The 16,216-nt window shown below is 45.6% G+C and overlaps 4 protein-coding genes across 4 annotated transcripts; 2 read left to right on the forward strand and 2 right to left on the reverse strand.

The window, feature by feature from the left end:
* Positions 1-560: 560 nt before the first annotated feature.
* On the reverse strand, positions 561-2,462 carry LOC128709083 (uncharacterized). The gene is made up of 3 exons (XM_053804067.1): positions 2,445-2,462; positions 1,040-1,092; positions 561-825 (listed from the first exon to the last, which is right to left on the reverse strand). The coding sequence occupies exons 1-3, from the start codon at positions 2,460-2,462 to the stop codon at positions 561-563; spliced, it is 336 nt and encodes a 111-aa protein (XP_053660042.1).
* Positions 2,463-5,397: 2,935 nt separating this feature from the next.
* Positions 5,398-5,703, forward strand: LOC128708939 (uncharacterized). Its single transcript, XM_053803920.1, has one exon. The coding sequence runs from the start codon at positions 5,398-5,400 to the stop codon at positions 5,701-5,703; it is 306 nt and encodes a 101-aa protein (XP_053659895.1).
* A 1,038-nt stretch (positions 5,704-6,741) lies between these two features.
* LOC128709347 (androgen receptor-like) lies at positions 6,742-7,784 on the reverse strand. The gene is made up of 3 exons (XM_053804345.1): positions 7,764-7,784; positions 7,529-7,590; positions 6,742-7,462 (listed from the first exon to the last, which is right to left on the reverse strand). The coding sequence occupies exons 1-3, from the start codon at positions 7,782-7,784 to the stop codon at positions 6,742-6,744; spliced, it is 804 nt and encodes a 267-aa protein (XP_053660320.1).
* A 6,643-nt stretch (positions 7,785-14,427) lies between these two features.
* LOC128709241 (uncharacterized) lies at positions 14,428-15,162 on the forward strand. Its single transcript, XM_053804228.1, has 2 exons — positions 14,428-14,513; positions 14,580-15,162. Exons 1-2 carry the CDS (start codon positions 14,428-14,430, stop codon positions 15,160-15,162), a joined length of 669 nt encoding a protein of 222 aa, XP_053660203.1.
* The last annotated feature ends 1,054 nt before the right edge of the window (positions 15,163-16,216 follow it).

Here is a 16,216-nt window from a genome sequence, read left to right on the forward strand (position 1 = left end):
CGTAAGCGAAACCGATCCATACCAACCATGGGCCACTTCTCCGGAGCGGGAGGGCGGCTTTGGAATTCGCGCCAGCAGCACACTCCATTGGTATGGTTCGTTTTCCGCATATTTTTCGCCAAAAGCCATTCATGGGTGGGCAACGAGAGAGCGAGAGCATGAAAGAGGAAACAAAGGGAGGAAAACACAATAATCAATTGCAACCGGTACAAGACGAAACACCTTCACACAGGAAAACCACAAGGAAATGCAATAATGTGTAATAATAGAGCGATAGAAGACCCCCGGAGGGTGGAAGTAGTTATTTTTAAGGTATTTTATTCATGTTTATGTAGTTCGTTTTTCCTCCCAGTTTTCGGGTTGTTTTCATTATGTTATTTTTTTGGGCATTGTTTACGTTTTCTATTTTACCGTCCATTTACCGTTTGTGTCTTGCGTCCGTTATGTTTTTTTCTCTTGATAGTTCCGTTTTGGTTTTTGTTTTGGTTTGCAAATTGTTATTAACCCTTTCGCCATTTCCATCGCACCTTACAGCGTAATAGTTTCCGGTGGCAGAAGGCCTAACTGATTAAGCTCGAGCCGAGCCCATTCGCGTCGTGACCATCGATCTCGAACGTTGGATGATCGTGCTTGTAGTGATGATGGAAGTGTTCGTGCTCCACCTCCTCCTTGATCACGACCGGCTTGTGCACCTCCTTCTTCACGATCTTCTCCTCCTTGATCACCGTCGGCTTGTGATGGTGGTGCACCGTTTTCACTTCCGTGTGCACATGCTTCTGCTGCTTCACTTTGACCGGTACGTGGATGATGATTTTCCGCCGTTTGCTGCCCGAACCCGAACGCGGTAGGGAAGGAAAACAAAGACAACATTAAGGAAAGGGAAAAATAGCACCCCATCGCACCACCTCCCCACCCCCGTGGTTCGCATGGCAACTGCTTTGTTTCGAAGCAACATGGGAGTGGTTTTTTTTTATTCACCCGCCTGCTTCGCGAAGTTTCCACTCGACAAGGGTGGACCAGGCATTAGTTTTTCGCTTACCCAGCAGCGGCAGATTCGACGAGCAGGAACAGAAGCGCAAATGCCGCAAGGATCTGTGCAGATTGTGAACGGTTCGTACCGCATCGGAGGCGTACCAATCAATCGATGAAGATGAAAAACAAAAATAGTAAGCAAGAGTGAGAAGGGACGGAACGAAAAGTGAATAATTTTACCAACACTAAGTGAAGGAAAACAAAAGCAACAACAAACGCAGAATTGGGTCTACGAAAAGGAAAGTGAAAACATGAGAAACGATCAATTTGATGTTTACCGATTAGTTTTTTTTGGGGTGTTTGCGCCCGATTGAAGGTGTTTTTTCTACTTCTCTCTAACCGTAGCTCGTTAGTTCGTTTAGCAGTGGTGTTGTAGTTAGTGTGTGTGAGTGTATTTTTTTTCTCGGTAACGAATTATAAAATAAATTATCGCCATTACTTTGTGTACAGGAGTGTACCCCGGCGTTAGCTCATTAACCCTTCAAAGAAAACGAGCCATGAATGGACGGGGCCGCGTAGTCAACGTGCCAAGATAAATGGCACTAATGGTTGCTTTCCGACAACACATCCACAACCGTACCATTAATAATTTTGTCTCCCAAAATAAGGCAAACGACTTATGAATTTTCGTTTCACAGCTTCTTCAGCAACCGTGTACGTTACGTTTTATGTGTTTTTTTTTTTTGTTTAAGGGTTGTAAATTATTCAACCCTACCGTTTGGCACCGGCAAAGGTGTAAACGCGTTAAAAGACGCTAAAAATGGTAACAATAATAAATGCCGGGCGTGATGAGATCGTGCAATCGATACGTGTCTCGCTCACACTAAATAATGAAAGGGGTTCGTCTCTTTGAGTCTTTTGATTTGCTCGGTGCGGCATATAAGTAGAAAAGAAGTTTGACACTTTTCTGTTTCAGTTTTTTTTTAACATTCAATAAGTAAAAAAGCACATTGTTATGTGAATTTATAGTTTTCAAGTTCAAAAGCACATGTGCTGTTTAAATTTTAATGATGGAATTCTTATTTCCTAGAGCTTTCAATGAGTGTCAGTGGGTCTATAGCTCTTCTTACAAAATATGTTGAACTTAAGTGAAAAGTAGAAATGTTTAGAACCAAAAGCATGTAGAAATGCAACCATTGTTATATTGAGGATAGAAGATATTAACATCATGTAGCAGTAGAACTTGATCAAAAAGCAACACAACACACAAAAATCCAGGCTCTTCACGCACTGTACTAAATTAAAGCACTACACCACATGGTCCAACAAACAGTTGACTGTTTTACAACACCACATTATCGTTTCCAATGTTTTCACTGTTCTAATTAGCTTTTACACCCAAAAACCAATTCCATTAGCACACTGTTCTGCTTCGTTCGTTGTTGTACGCTATAATTCCAAACCAAACTCACCACCAATCGAATCCGCATGGTTGTGGGTTTTGAAATCTGGACGCTACTACACGTTACTTGCTAGCTGATAATGAATAAATGAACCAACTTTGCTGATATGCTTTGCTTTTTATAGTGCGACCAAGTGGCGAACCGGCGCGCGCGTGCTGCAGCGCGATGCACCGACACCCCCACCGGGCAACTGCAACGGGCCGCCCGGCAGCTTGGTACGCTTGGTGCCAAAAAAGGAAGACAGATAGAATCGATGATGCACTCCGCACGCAGCAGCGCATCGTGCACTTCATTATGAATGACTTGACTGGCATACCCTTACTTACTTTCTTTCTTTCTTTCGGCCGTGCGCCGCGCATGCACAAGGAACGGGGGCCGCAGCCTTATGCACACGCCGTTCTGCATTGCATGGAGGGACTGCTTCCAACGCCTCCCCCCTAAACCCCACACTCGATGGAAAATTTAAGGAAATGCATCAACTATTTTGTAAGTAAGTGTAGCGTTTTTTTGTTTGTTTGTTTTTGTTTCGGGGGTTTGATTTTGCCTTTGCAGTTCATGTAGAAACCGCACAGCAGCATGCAAGGTGGTGATAAGAAGGTTTTGTATAATACACCCCAATTGTAGTAAAACACTAGCTTAAGCGGACTTTTGTTCACAAAATATAAGAAAAAGTAATGAAAAATAAAATTAAACACTATTTGCTAAATGAACAGTTCCAGCTTAATAAAACTTGGAGGCTTTTAGTATTTTTACAAAAAAATAATACTTAAATGTGCTTAATATAATTTCAATGCTAAAACTTATGTTCTATATTTTCTTTTATTTATTCAATTCTAGAGCCTTTTCAATTCGCCCAGCAGCGCGAAAGTGCGTGCATTTTTACGAGCTGCATTAATTGACAGCATAATTATGTTGCGGCTCCCCCACCCTACCAGGTGCATAAATTAAAACAATTGGCGCCGAGCGGCCTGATGCAAATCGTTTTTACGTTTAACATTTGCTGTTAATTTCAAATAATATTTAAAATGAAGAAATTTCAGGCAAAACAACTGTCGATATGGAACATGAAAGAATGGATGGAAAGCAAACTTACAGGGTGTTTAGTTTTTTTGGCTGGAAATGGCTTGACGCTCTTGCAACGAATTAATTAGGTTACGGGTGTAGGAATGAAGCATACCACCAGCACTAAATTGCAAACCCCGATGCACCACATTTATGCATATTTGGCAATCCATAACGCGCATCAGGCAAAGACGGCTGTTATCTAAACAGACGTGCAGGACACGACCAGCGTGGTAACGATTATGCACTGCATGGTTACCTTCAACTTTTACCGACCGACGAACGGCCAAATTCAGGCTGGCACCCGGGCACAAAGCACCAACGCGGCAAGGGATTAATTAAGCTGTGCAGCAGTATTTCGCAACCAGCACAGCCGCCCCGCGTTGTGCTCTGATTAGGACGATTGGGTGGTGGTGGTTGGGGGGCTTTATTGATGGTTCAATCAAAGATACAACATCTTCGAGCGTGTGCAAATTCCTACCGATCGTCATATTAGCCTTCCGCTTAAGCATACACGATAAATAAATTGATCGTTTTGTAGGGTGCGAATTAATTTGCTGTACAACATATATTGTGTACACTTTCACGCACGTTAGCATTTACGGTGCACATCTTGCCTTTAGTCTTTAGACGAGGAATAGATGGTCTTGCACACACTCCAATTGCGGCCGCTAATGGGCGAGATGCTAATGATAGTTTCAATCATTTATCAGACCGTCTGCTCCGCTTGGGCCTTCTGTAACTTCTCGCTATTGCATAACGCCCGCTACAACCTCGCGGTGCATCGAATCGATTTCCTGGACAATAAATAAAATATTTTATATTCGCAAATGCATGTTGCACCATTCTGATCAAACCGGCGCCCTTAAACTTCCGCCCACCGCTGATTGCAGTGGTGCCAGCAATCAGTCTAAACGTACCCGATTTAACTACCCCCTCCCCCCGTGGGGGTGGTTCCGTGTACAAATTTACATGATGAACATAATTTCTCACACACCTTTGGTACAGCTTTCATGCGCTTCGTGAACTCGGAAGTAGTTCGAGTAAAACTCGTGGTAAAATTGCAATTGTTTTGCCGGTGTTAACGGCTGTGTCTTAGGAGCTTTAAAAACGTACGCAAATTAACCTGCGCATGTGCGTACGGGTTGATTAAAGCGGAAGTTGTAGGTGCGGATGGTGTGTTCGCTGCCGGCGAGGTACAATGCACAGGCAGCACGTGCGAACAAGCGCCTCACATTAGGCGCAATTTAAGCGATTAGTTTCGAACCACACATTGTTAACGAGCTTACTCTCGTTTGCAGTTGAGACCGAAGACATGGAGATTAACGTTGATCACACGCATACACACAGCTCTCAATGGGGGAACTGTGGCTTGCAGCATCTGCTTAGATCCACGACACGTACGTGTATCACGACCCACACAGACACAAACCAGTGGAGACAGATAGGCGAACCCCGTGGGACTAGTGAAAGTAGTCAATCCACTTTGTGTTTTGTTTTTCGGTGCCCTCCCCTACTTGGGGGGAGGGGGGAAACATATCGTGGGGCGGGTGTAGTAAAGCTCTGGTGTGTACCAACCGGCGGCTGATCATCATCAAACGCTTGGGACGCGTATTGCGAGGTGGCGCGTCTTCACGGTTGAACCCTAAACTGAAGACACTTACGGTAAGATTCGGCGTGGAGTTTATTAACTCGGTGGTGGTATTAGAAACTACAGACAAGTAAATATGTAAAAGAAAGAGAGGAAGAGTATGTGCCTGTTTGCTTCGCTGTGGAGCGACCGTCAACTCGTCTTCGGTTATGAAGTAAAGCGAGCCCAACTGAAGTGAAGAACTCTACCCTATTCTTCTTCTAATGTGCCAATCTCTCCCTCAAAGACCTAGGTGTTGGGGCCGTCACAATGACCGGAGTCTGCAAACCACTGCCCTGGCTGCTGCTGTGCTATCTGATGATCATGCTGATGGCACCACGCCCCGTCCAGGGATACGACCCAACCGACAAGGAGATTGAACACATTGTCCCACCCAAGGGAACGTTCGAGGCGTTCTACCCGCGGGAAATGTACGGCGTCAAGAACGGCAATGCACGTCCTGCCCACGCGCACGGCAGCTTCTATGCGCACCGTAATCCGGCCCTGGTTGAGGTGCGCAATGCAGCCGCATACGGGTTCCGGTTCGATGGTAAACGTCGGTTCAATTTTGATTAGAATCTCCCTGAATGGTTCGGATTTAATGTCTTGTTCTTTGCAATAAAATAATACCTAGCAAACGCATCTACCGGCTCAGATAGTTTGTTCCGAAATTGAACGCACTGCTGGAATGGTAATGATGGGATCTTTGGCTCTGCGACGAGCCCTCAGGACGGAATGCGTCGCCGTTACACTGTTCCAACTGTTGGTGTGTTCCCTGCAACCGTGATCATCCCAATTGACAGATATCCGTCAACGATCGATGATTGATGATGGGCTTCGCCTCCGGTCAATTAATGTCTGCTCCGTCGCTGTCTGGATTACGTCCGACCTGTCGGCCATAAATCGATTACCTCGAAGGATGATTAATTCCTGCAGACGCCAACACACCAAACAGCCTGTCAAATCTGGCCAAACGCGTAGAAGTGGGCCAATGCAGTTAAGCAAAGGTCACAAAGGATGGCCTGATGAACCGGCCAGAGCATCTTCACCAGATTCACTTTCAGACCCGTCGATCGAGTGATTGATTCACGGGGGGAAACACTTGATTATGCTCGCAGGTAGAATTGTACGCTACAGGGGCATTGGATAATCAGAACCCTGTTAGCTGCAGGCTCTAATTAGCGTGGTAATAAAATACGACAAGCAGTGCAACACGGCTACAAGTTAATTGATTTATTTGCGTCCTCTTCTAACAATTAATCAATCTAAGGGTAAGGTGTTTGGGTGTTGTTAAATGCGGCGCAGTATTATAAATAGTTTCCCCTTAGAAAAACCCCTTTAGCAAACCCTACCTGGTCGCGCCACCCTGCCACTCGCTAGTTCTTCAGAGTTGTGGGAGTTGAACGAGTTGTTTGGTTACATTAACTTTAAGCCATTTCTTGCCGACCCTCAGTGCAGTTTCAACGTGAAACAAACGTACAAAAAAATAAATAGCACAACAGAACATTGAATCCACCTGACCGCAGCGTGATGCGTCGTGCAGGTAGTGTTCCCTCCCAGGGGTTGACACATCACTCAAACACACCCCGGGGCACTAGAACAGGCCGCATCGCTTCACTTCTCACTTTCACCGCTCGGTACGACCACTTCCGCGTCGGTTGTAGTCGTCTCGTCTAACCGCTTGTCAGCGACCTCGCCGTGACTCTGCACGTTCACCGCGATCGGGCACATGCAGGGCACGAACTGCACCTGGGGCGTGTGCGGCGCATTCGACGGGAGGCTCGAAAGGTACTGCACCTGATCCATGGTGAAGTAAGGATACTTGCTCGGATGCTGCTGGCCGTAAAATCCAGCCGACGGCGCAACGCCACCCAGGCTGACGCTGGGTTCGTCACTCGGTGGCGGAGTTACTGGAGGTGCTGGTGGTGTATGTACTATCTGCTGCTGCTGAAGTTGTTGCTGCTGCTGCTGCTGTTGGACTTGCTGTAAGCGTTGCTGATGTTGCTGGTGTTGCTGCTGCTGTTGGAACGTCGGCACCGAGTTTGGATGTCCCGTGACGGAGTTCCCGCTACCGGATTGGCCCATACCACCGAAGGCGTTGCCAAAAAAACTGCTGAACGGGCTGCTGCTGCTTTGCTGCTGTACCGGCTGCACGGGTTGGGTTGGGGACTGTACTGGAGCGATCTGCTTTGCCGTCGGTATGATGGACGCTGGGCTGGCCTGGATGAACTTGTACGGTGACGGTGGTGCCAGCAGCGAGTGGGCCGGAAACGCCACCGGTTGGTAGGTAAAGGCCCGCACATATTGCACCTGTTTGCTGGCCACTGGTGGATCACTGGGTGAAAGACGTACAGAGGGTCGCGTGTAAGTTGAAAGTCAGGGCCGGAGAAGGCGTACATACCTCGTCTGACTAGTAGACCACCAGAATGCTCGTACAGAGACGCTGGACAATAATAGTACAAACTGCAACGGTTTAATAATAGAACACTAAGATTAACGCCTCGGTATAATTGTAAGTCGCACGAAACAACGAAACATCCTCAACAAACTGTCCTTCAATCACTCCGTACAGTGGCACCCGACTGAGTACTGTCATCACAGTCCAAACAAGAGGAGCGAGATCTTCGCTTGCTTACCAATAACTTCAATGGCTGCATCGTTCTAGTGGCACTTGGAGCGAACTCTTGCTCTCCTCACCGGTCACCAGTAAACCACAACGACAGGGTAATGACAAACTGTCCCCCCGCAACACAAACTGCACAAGTTCCACACAATTCTGCCCAGAAGAAAACAAACACCGCTGCACTGAACTGACTCGGTCGTCCGTGCTAGGAACTCCACGTGCGTGCTCCCGAATACCTCCGGACGCGTAATGGCCAAGAATGCACCATTTGTCGAGATATTTATAATGCTCGCTCCCTGCCCGTAATTAGGGTGTGCGCGTCTCGGTTCTAGCGTGTTTTATCACATCCCTCCGCCTTACCGCACACACACACACACACCGTCGGGATTTTAATTCTGGAAGATCGGCGGCGAACTAGAAGGAATCGGACACGAACTCTCTGCTTTAGTTTGACCTTCCTTGTGTTTCACTTTTCTTACCATTTTCCTTTTTTTTGGAGGGCGCCCTTTGCTCTGGTGGGACTTCTGGGGTCTTTCGATTCGAGTCGTACTAACCGCTTCCAACACTGCTCCATTCTATCGATTATGGAGAGAAGAGTCGGACAAAGTGACCAGTGCTCTCCACATGGGCGAACCTGTTCGCAGAGGACAAGCGAGGCAAGCATCTTCCACGCTAGTAGCTTGTTTAAACATAAAGGTCTAGAGAATGAGAACTCCTGCGTTTACTGTGCTCTTTGCTTCTTGATCGAGGAATCTAATGGATCGGATCGTTTGGGCTTTTCCGCTTTCTCCATCACACTCACCTTCGCTGGACAGCATTGTGGTGCACACACCAAAATAAAATATACGTTGATACGCCTATGATAGGCTAATTTGTCAATCGGCGTAACGATGGTGGTCCCGAGCAGAATCTTTAACCCCCAACCCCCACCCCATTCGTTGTGCGTACGATCGTTATCTCTGTACCGTGATTGAAAATCGATTGAACATCACGCGCGGCCCAAAGGAAATCCGGCACTCTACTTATTGTGCTGAGATGTGCCAGTCCCGGCACGTTTCTTGCCGGGATGGGAGTGCGGTCGTCTTTTTTCCCTTTCTTTAAAGCCCACTGAAGATGGGTTGATCGGTGGCATAAAGTGAGAGGGAGAGAGAGAGAAAAAAACTATCATCGATTCAGTTAATCGACTGCTTTGCCATACACCGCGATCTTATCCCGTCGGCTCCCCGCGGGGGACATCACGATAGGTCGGTCGCTGCAATAAGCAGCCGATGATTCGATGGTTTGTTTCTGTTTTAATGACAGTTCTGGTAACCTTTGGGGAAAACATTCAAACCAACCGCCAATAAAGGCCCAACCTGTGGGCAAACGGTTCGGGGCGGCATGGAAATGCCTCATAAATGGAGCGAATATCCGTACGCCGCGGACCGTAAGATGGACGGGGAATTCCACTTTCCACCGAGCTGGTTGCTTCCATTTTCTTCTTTCAGCCGTACTCCGGCGGAAGTTTTGCGGATCCACAGCCCCACTCCGATGTTCGGTGAAGTTAAACACGGTTGTAAACCTTTTAGGCGCGCCTAACATGTTAACCAACATTGAGGTAGGACAGTGATTTTTGATTACACGAGTTCGTTCGAGGGGGCTTCTTCGCAGCATGCAGGGATGCGAGCCGATCCCGCAACGGTAGAAAAGTGATTTGATTTGATCCATTAATTATACAGCGCGGAAGGACAATCGGGTGAGTGTTTTAGAATGCGCCCTTGTTTCACTTTCGGTGTGGTCAGAAATTTCCCTGGGAATGAGGCAGTGGAGCAAACAAAAAAAAACAACAAAAACAATCAACAGAATTGATACATTGAAACCGTGCTGTGAGAAATTGATTTGACGAGCAACTGTGGTGCTGGGAAACTAAGTAAGTCATCGTCGGCACGATCGGACGCTTTAATGGCAAATGGCGGGATATAGTTGTTGTTACGAGATGGATGGAGAAAGTGACCGATGGGTTGTTAGGAGAGCGAAAAACAAATAAACCATCTTGTTAAACTCCGATCCGATGGGTGGTCAGTAGTAATTAGCTTCTGGGAGCTGCTATCCGTAATCGGTGAGCAGGGGCACCATTTGGTGTTTGCTTTTAAGCTGTGGATAATGGTTGGGATAAGATCGATAACGGGAGCGATGAGCTGATTTTGAATGGATGCATAAATATTTCCACTTTTCTATAAGCACTTTACCGTGGAATTTGTATGCTATTTATCCGGCGCCACAACCTTTTCGGGGTCTTGGCGTGCTGTTACAGTCCTTTAAAGTTTTAGTAGGATGGAGCTATCGTAAATATGTTTCACTGGAGCTGTATTTTACCAAAAGGGTTACTATAATTATTATTATTTGACCTCAAGTCCACTTTTTTTAAATTCTTTACAGAGCCTGGCGATAGATAAGAAATGGCGTGCGCAACTTATTTGTATTGCGCAAGCGAATAAAATAAACGGTGAGATTGATAGTGACACACAAAACCCTTTGTGACATCCAGTACTGCAAGAACTGGACATGGAATCGCGTGCACAATTTAGTGAACGACAATTCCGTCAGGCTGTTTACGCACATAAGGATTCAAGAGTTCAGCTATAAAATTAATTTTTTGACGATATAATTAGATAAAAACTAAACACAAATATTTATCATTATCATGATGATTTATAAATCCTATTTTGCACATCTTTTGTTTAAAATTCCGTAGAATTTGGTATATTTTATGTCAACTCTTGAATCCGCATGTGCGTAAACAGCCTGGCCGAACTGTCATTCACTAAATTGTGTACGCGATTCCACGCGATTTTGTATTTCACTCTCAATCTCACCGTGTATCGTTTTCACTTATCGCCTGACCCTGTATCATCTTGATGTTTCCGAGACAATAATTCCGAGGAATTTGCATTTAACCCATTATTCTGTGGTAATTCAGACTGTTTGCTGCACTCTCTCAAAGTTCATGACAGAATTATTAGTAATGGAAAGGCTACCATTACCTCCACGCTGTCATCACTTTTCAAAGCGGCAAGGATGACAATCTGGTAATGGTTTGATCATTCCAAATCAAGCTTATTGTTCTTAAGTGTATGAACTAATTATTAGTGTGATTACTGTCCTGAGCACATGAAGTATCTGTCACAACCCACATATACGAAACTTCTTCAAACATGACTCTCTCCGAAGCTCACGTGAAGCTTCACCAGCAAACAACTCCTACGACATTGCTCTCCGCACTCGAAACTACTTAGCAATCGGAAGTGCACGCAGCAACTACTACGCACGCGCGTCAAGTGTCAGCCAATCAGCGTCTCTCACCGCGAGTGTTTAATGACAGCTGCGTGACAAGTGTTTACGTTTCGAGGCATCCGTTCTATAACGCATTCCTGCCCAATAAGCCCCAAAAACACAAACGCTTCCCCGGCCAATACAGTTTAGAAAGTGAAAGATGAGAACGGGTTAACTTTCGACGAAAGAACACTCCACAAACACGCTGGGAAAGTGAAAAATAATCAGTCAAGCTTAGCGGAGAAATCACCGCCGACATGTTCCGTTCCTGAAACCGCACTTAGATGTCACATCGGTGGTTCCGACCGGTGCGAGGGAACGGGACGAGACAGAATCAAACCAAACCATTTAATACTTCGGCGCAGGCCGCTAGGCAACGCCGGAATGTTGGTGAGCTCGATGAAGGAGACAAGCTCAAGAGCAGCTGACGTTGGGAGCCCACTCCGCCAACCGGACTGTTAGGAATCCGTATAAGGAAGAACAAAAATGTAACCGAGCAAGATTCCGCTCCGCAAAGACATATTGGACTGGGAAAACGGGCGGAAACGCAAGGAAACTCGTCGTAGGAGATGGGTGCATCTGTTCCCAAAACCCGTGGATCGAAGACACGGGTTGGGTGCGGTAGGAAGGAGATTAAGATATTATCTGTCCGAACTTTTAAATGTGGGTCTGTAACATCGTCTTCGTTTGTGCCGATGCACGCCGGTATGGGAAAGGTTTCCTCCTGGACCTTGTTCACCTGGTCATGAATCTAAACCTTCTTCTATTCCATTTCGCTCTCGTTGTGTTTTTTTTTTTCAGCTCGTGGCTTTGTTTTTCCCGGGAAAGGACCGCCCCAAGGATTGAAGGGATTAGAATACGTGCCTCTCGGAAATGATCGGTTAGACATTTCCACTGACAGCGTAACCGGTCAAGCTTGTTATTACGTTCGATCGAACTTGCCCTCAATCACCGTGGTCACCGGCGACCCGACCCCGTATGCACGGCGGTCACCGACCCGGCCCAACCGGCGGGGGTTCATTGAAAATAAAGGTGAAGGATAGTCACACACCAAAGGAACATCGAGCGAGAAAAAAAAAACGAAACACACTCCGAATGCATTTCTGGGTGCAACGGCAGACTGGGAACTTTTTAAAATATTTTAGTATTTAATCACGATGGCTTACATTAATTGCTGACAGGTTGAATAATGTATGTAGCGTGAAGTAGAATAAGGAAGTTTCATCGCTCTACCGAACAGGTCCTCTTTTTTCCACAGCCCGTAAAGTTGTGACTGCACCGGAATGCAATCCGGACGTGACAACAGACTCGCTTTCTCTTTCAAATTGTCGGTCTGTACGGTGCACAGGCTAGACTTGTGGTTCCGAATACAGCAAGAAGAGCTCTTATCCAATCAAGTCTAAACCGATTGTTGCCGAGGACACTCTGTCTAAGGAGCCGAGGCAATGTTAAATCTTAAACTGCACTGTTTTACAGTTGAGTCGCTCAGCGAATGGTTGTGCTTCTATTGTTTCTCCCATCGAACGATCGTTTCGCTTCCCCTCTATCCTTCCGTTCTTAACACCTATTCGACTGTGTCGTCATAGATTTTCAGCTTAAATGAACCCCAGAGCTTGATTTCGTAACAGTTCGATCTTTCGGTCCATTGAACACTGTTCCCATTCCGCCGTGTGACGCACGGTTTTAGGGTGCTATAAACATTTCCCCCATTGTAAATGCACCATAATCGTAGAATTTAAGTGTTATGGCGGTACCATTTACGAAAGCGGGAACGCGTGAAGCCCTGTTTGCGGCCGGTGTGCGGCTAAATCGAGCGTAAAGGTCCCGCATTTCGGGGATACTAACTCATTCTGAATCCGTTTTCTTGCTGTGAGAAAGCCCGGCGACGGGGCTCAGTGACGAGCTTTTCGGCTCAACTGTATTTAGTAAGGTAACCAGACAGGCTGTTCGTTCTTTTTCAGCTTCTTTTCAGATGTAAATAAGCAAACCAGTGGATTGATGTGTTGAATTGACCAACGCCATGGCGTAATGTTGTAAAAACTGATTCCAAGATGTAATAATCCATTCCAGTTACAATTTTACAGCACGGTAATTCAATCGTAAAAGATAAGCATTTGTAAGTAGGACAGCTTGCGGTCGGTTTTAGAAGTATATAAAATATGATTAAGTGAATTGTAGATATTTTACCGTTACTAGCAGTTAAGTCTTCTTAGGCAAATCAAGTAATACCCTGGGCCGGCAGCGAACGATCTGTAAATATATTCGATCGAAGTTGAATTCTTGAAGCAGTCAGTACTAATCTGATTATGCTAAGCAATGAGTGACTCTGGTAACTGGTAGCCAAGTCAGGTGTTTACCTCAGTTTATCAGTTTACCGAGGTGGTGCATTGGTAGCGGGGTCAGTCTTCATACGACAGGACCGGTCCAAAATCTCATCCGCACCAATCCTCTATACGCAGGGTAGACTCTAAAATTAAGGGTAAATAAAATCAAAGAAAGCCTGAAATCACTCTACCCAAGACTTCTAGAGGTTGAGAAGAAGAATGCAGCCTAAACAATCAAGAATTTTCAGGCGTTTAGACCACTTATTCATCCCCATCGCTGTTCATATGCAACTGTAACTCATGAACAACCTTTTGAGAGCTAAGGCATTAAAGACAAACGGAGACTTGCAATGATTCTTCTATCCTGCGCCGGTTGTAATCTACAATGTTATCACACCATTAACAATAAAGCATCTACCCTATTGTGCCATTGGACAGGTGTGATTCACGCTCAGTCAACGCTTGGTTGGACATTAAACAAAAAACTTCCCCCGGAATGTCACCATCCGCTACCGCAACTACCTTCCGAAGCAATAGCGCTTGTGTGAGAGCGTGATTATGCAACTGGAATGTCGCGTGTCCCCCCTGCTCCAAATGTGTCACATCGAGCGAAAGCGGAAACATTGGGAACACGAACGGAACGGAATGAACGCAAGTGAATATCACACGATGGTTTCCGCAGCAATTCGCTCAGGTCTGGATGATCTCGTGATCAGGGGTTACCGGCTATTGGTAGGAAGGTCACCTTGTACACCCTGTGCTGATATTTAATATGCGGGAAGGCTTGCCGCCTGCAGCCTGCAAAGAGTGGCCTCCCCAAACCCAGAGGCTATCGATTGCAGCTGAACAAAATGCATTGAAACGATCCGTTTTGTTGGACATGCTTAGGTGTGTGGCAAGGAGGCCTAGCAATCATTGTATTTAAAGCACATCCTGTGTCACCGGCAGCATCAGTGTCGTTTGTGAACTCTTAATCAAGAGACGGAGGATCTCTTTTTATAATTACATTTTAAACGAACGCACAAGAGCCCCCTTCTAAGCATGAATCTTCAGCAAGTTGTCTTGAGTTTGGGCGTATTTACAACACTGCTGCGCGATCGGTGCTATGCCGATGATGACACAGAACAGTGAGTCACCTTCTCTTGCCCTGTCTGCTATGCCACCCTGCTTTAACAGTTGCCTCTCTTCCACAGTGTTCACATCAAGCTACACGTTCCCGAAATCATCAACCGGCACGTCCACGTCAAAACGAAGTACATGCACGTGTACCATCCGAAAAAGATCGTCCAAGAGATGCCTCCATCGTTCGTCGATCAGCAACCGATAGCGCTGGATCACGGCATGTGGATGCCATCCGGTGCCATACCCTCGGCCATGGTTTCTTCCCCACCGGCCTCGTCCTCAGCAATGGCCGCAGCGGCGGCCGCTTCCCTCTCCTCGATGGTGCAGGACAAACTATCCGCGCAGCTGGCCCAAGAGTTGATGATGCGCTACCGCAATCTGGATGCACCCACTGTCGGAGTGACGGGTGATCTGCGAGAGGCTGGCGATGCTTCCAATTATCTTCGGGATTACTATCGCCAACAGAGGAAGCTGTCCGATCAGCTGATGTTACAGGAAGCGATTCAACTGCCAAACTTTGCACAGACCAAGTATCTGTCTAATATGGGATACAACTGGGACAAATCGTTCGGCGTCAAGTCGGGCGACGATGAATCCTCGAATCTGCTACCAAAGTCAAAGTCAAAGAAGAAGAAGGCCTATAACCATCTGTAGGTGTTCTTCTGAGTGTTGTTAGTTGTTTTGTTATGCTATGTTATTATGTTCGATGTACGGAGGGATATTTAAATAAAATATTGAATATTCAATAAGACAATCAGATAGTTTTATATCTTATTTTATGTTTTATTCCAGAGTATACTGGTTGATTTTACTATAAATAATATGTAATGCAAGCTACCAGAGGTATCTAACAACGATCTATCGGACGTAAATTGACTGGAAAGAGCTAGATTCTTTCTATTATCTGATGGAACCACTAGTACTGTATGTTATATATTACTAATACTTATATAAACTTAAAGAATTACTAGACATAAATGTATTAATATACATTTCATAACAAAAAACAATTATTTACAACTAGATTTAAATATTATTGCATCTCAGAAAGACATAGAAATAAAGTTAGTAACAAAATTTTGAATAGTTAATTAGTTTAAACAGTTAAATATAGCAAAAAAAAACTACGTAAAAAAACTCGCCAATATTATATACTTAAAAACATGTTTAACAAAACTAATGAACGGCAGAACAAAATATCAAAACAAGAGAAAGATGTAAAAAGAGCATAAACAAAACTCCAAACAAAGAACCGAACTAGCGAAGACATAAACAAAACGAAATAGTCAATCAATTTGCTTAATGCAAACGTCCAATATGCTTGCGATTATAGCAAAAGTACATTCGTTTACAATTTAATTAAGTACAATGATTGTTAATTCATATACTAGAAGCTGCAAAGCTGCACTAAGCTGTTGAAGCTATTAGCTACAGCTGATCAGTTCCGGTACGGTTCGCTGCATCCACTTACCATCAGCTGATTGTCACGTTCAATCGCTTATGCAATTTCGAATGCCTCTCTACCCGGATTGTTCACCCGAGCGTGACAAACATTGCAGTCAGGTTATGCTGTACGCTCGCACAGTGTCACGGTGAAGCGGCACTACCTCACGAATGTCAATGACTGTGACCGGCTGTCATGGACTGGTGATTTTTTCCCGGTGCTGCCCATCGCGTCTGTTTCACCCTGGAAGGTCATGAGCGTTGT

The sequence above is a fragment of the Anopheles marshallii genome, chromosome 2, assembly GCF_943734725.1.
Source record: "Anopheles marshallii chromosome 2, idAnoMarsDA_429_01, whole genome shotgun sequence".
NCBI lineage: Eukaryota > Metazoa > Arthropoda > Insecta > Diptera > Culicidae > Anopheles > Anopheles marshallii.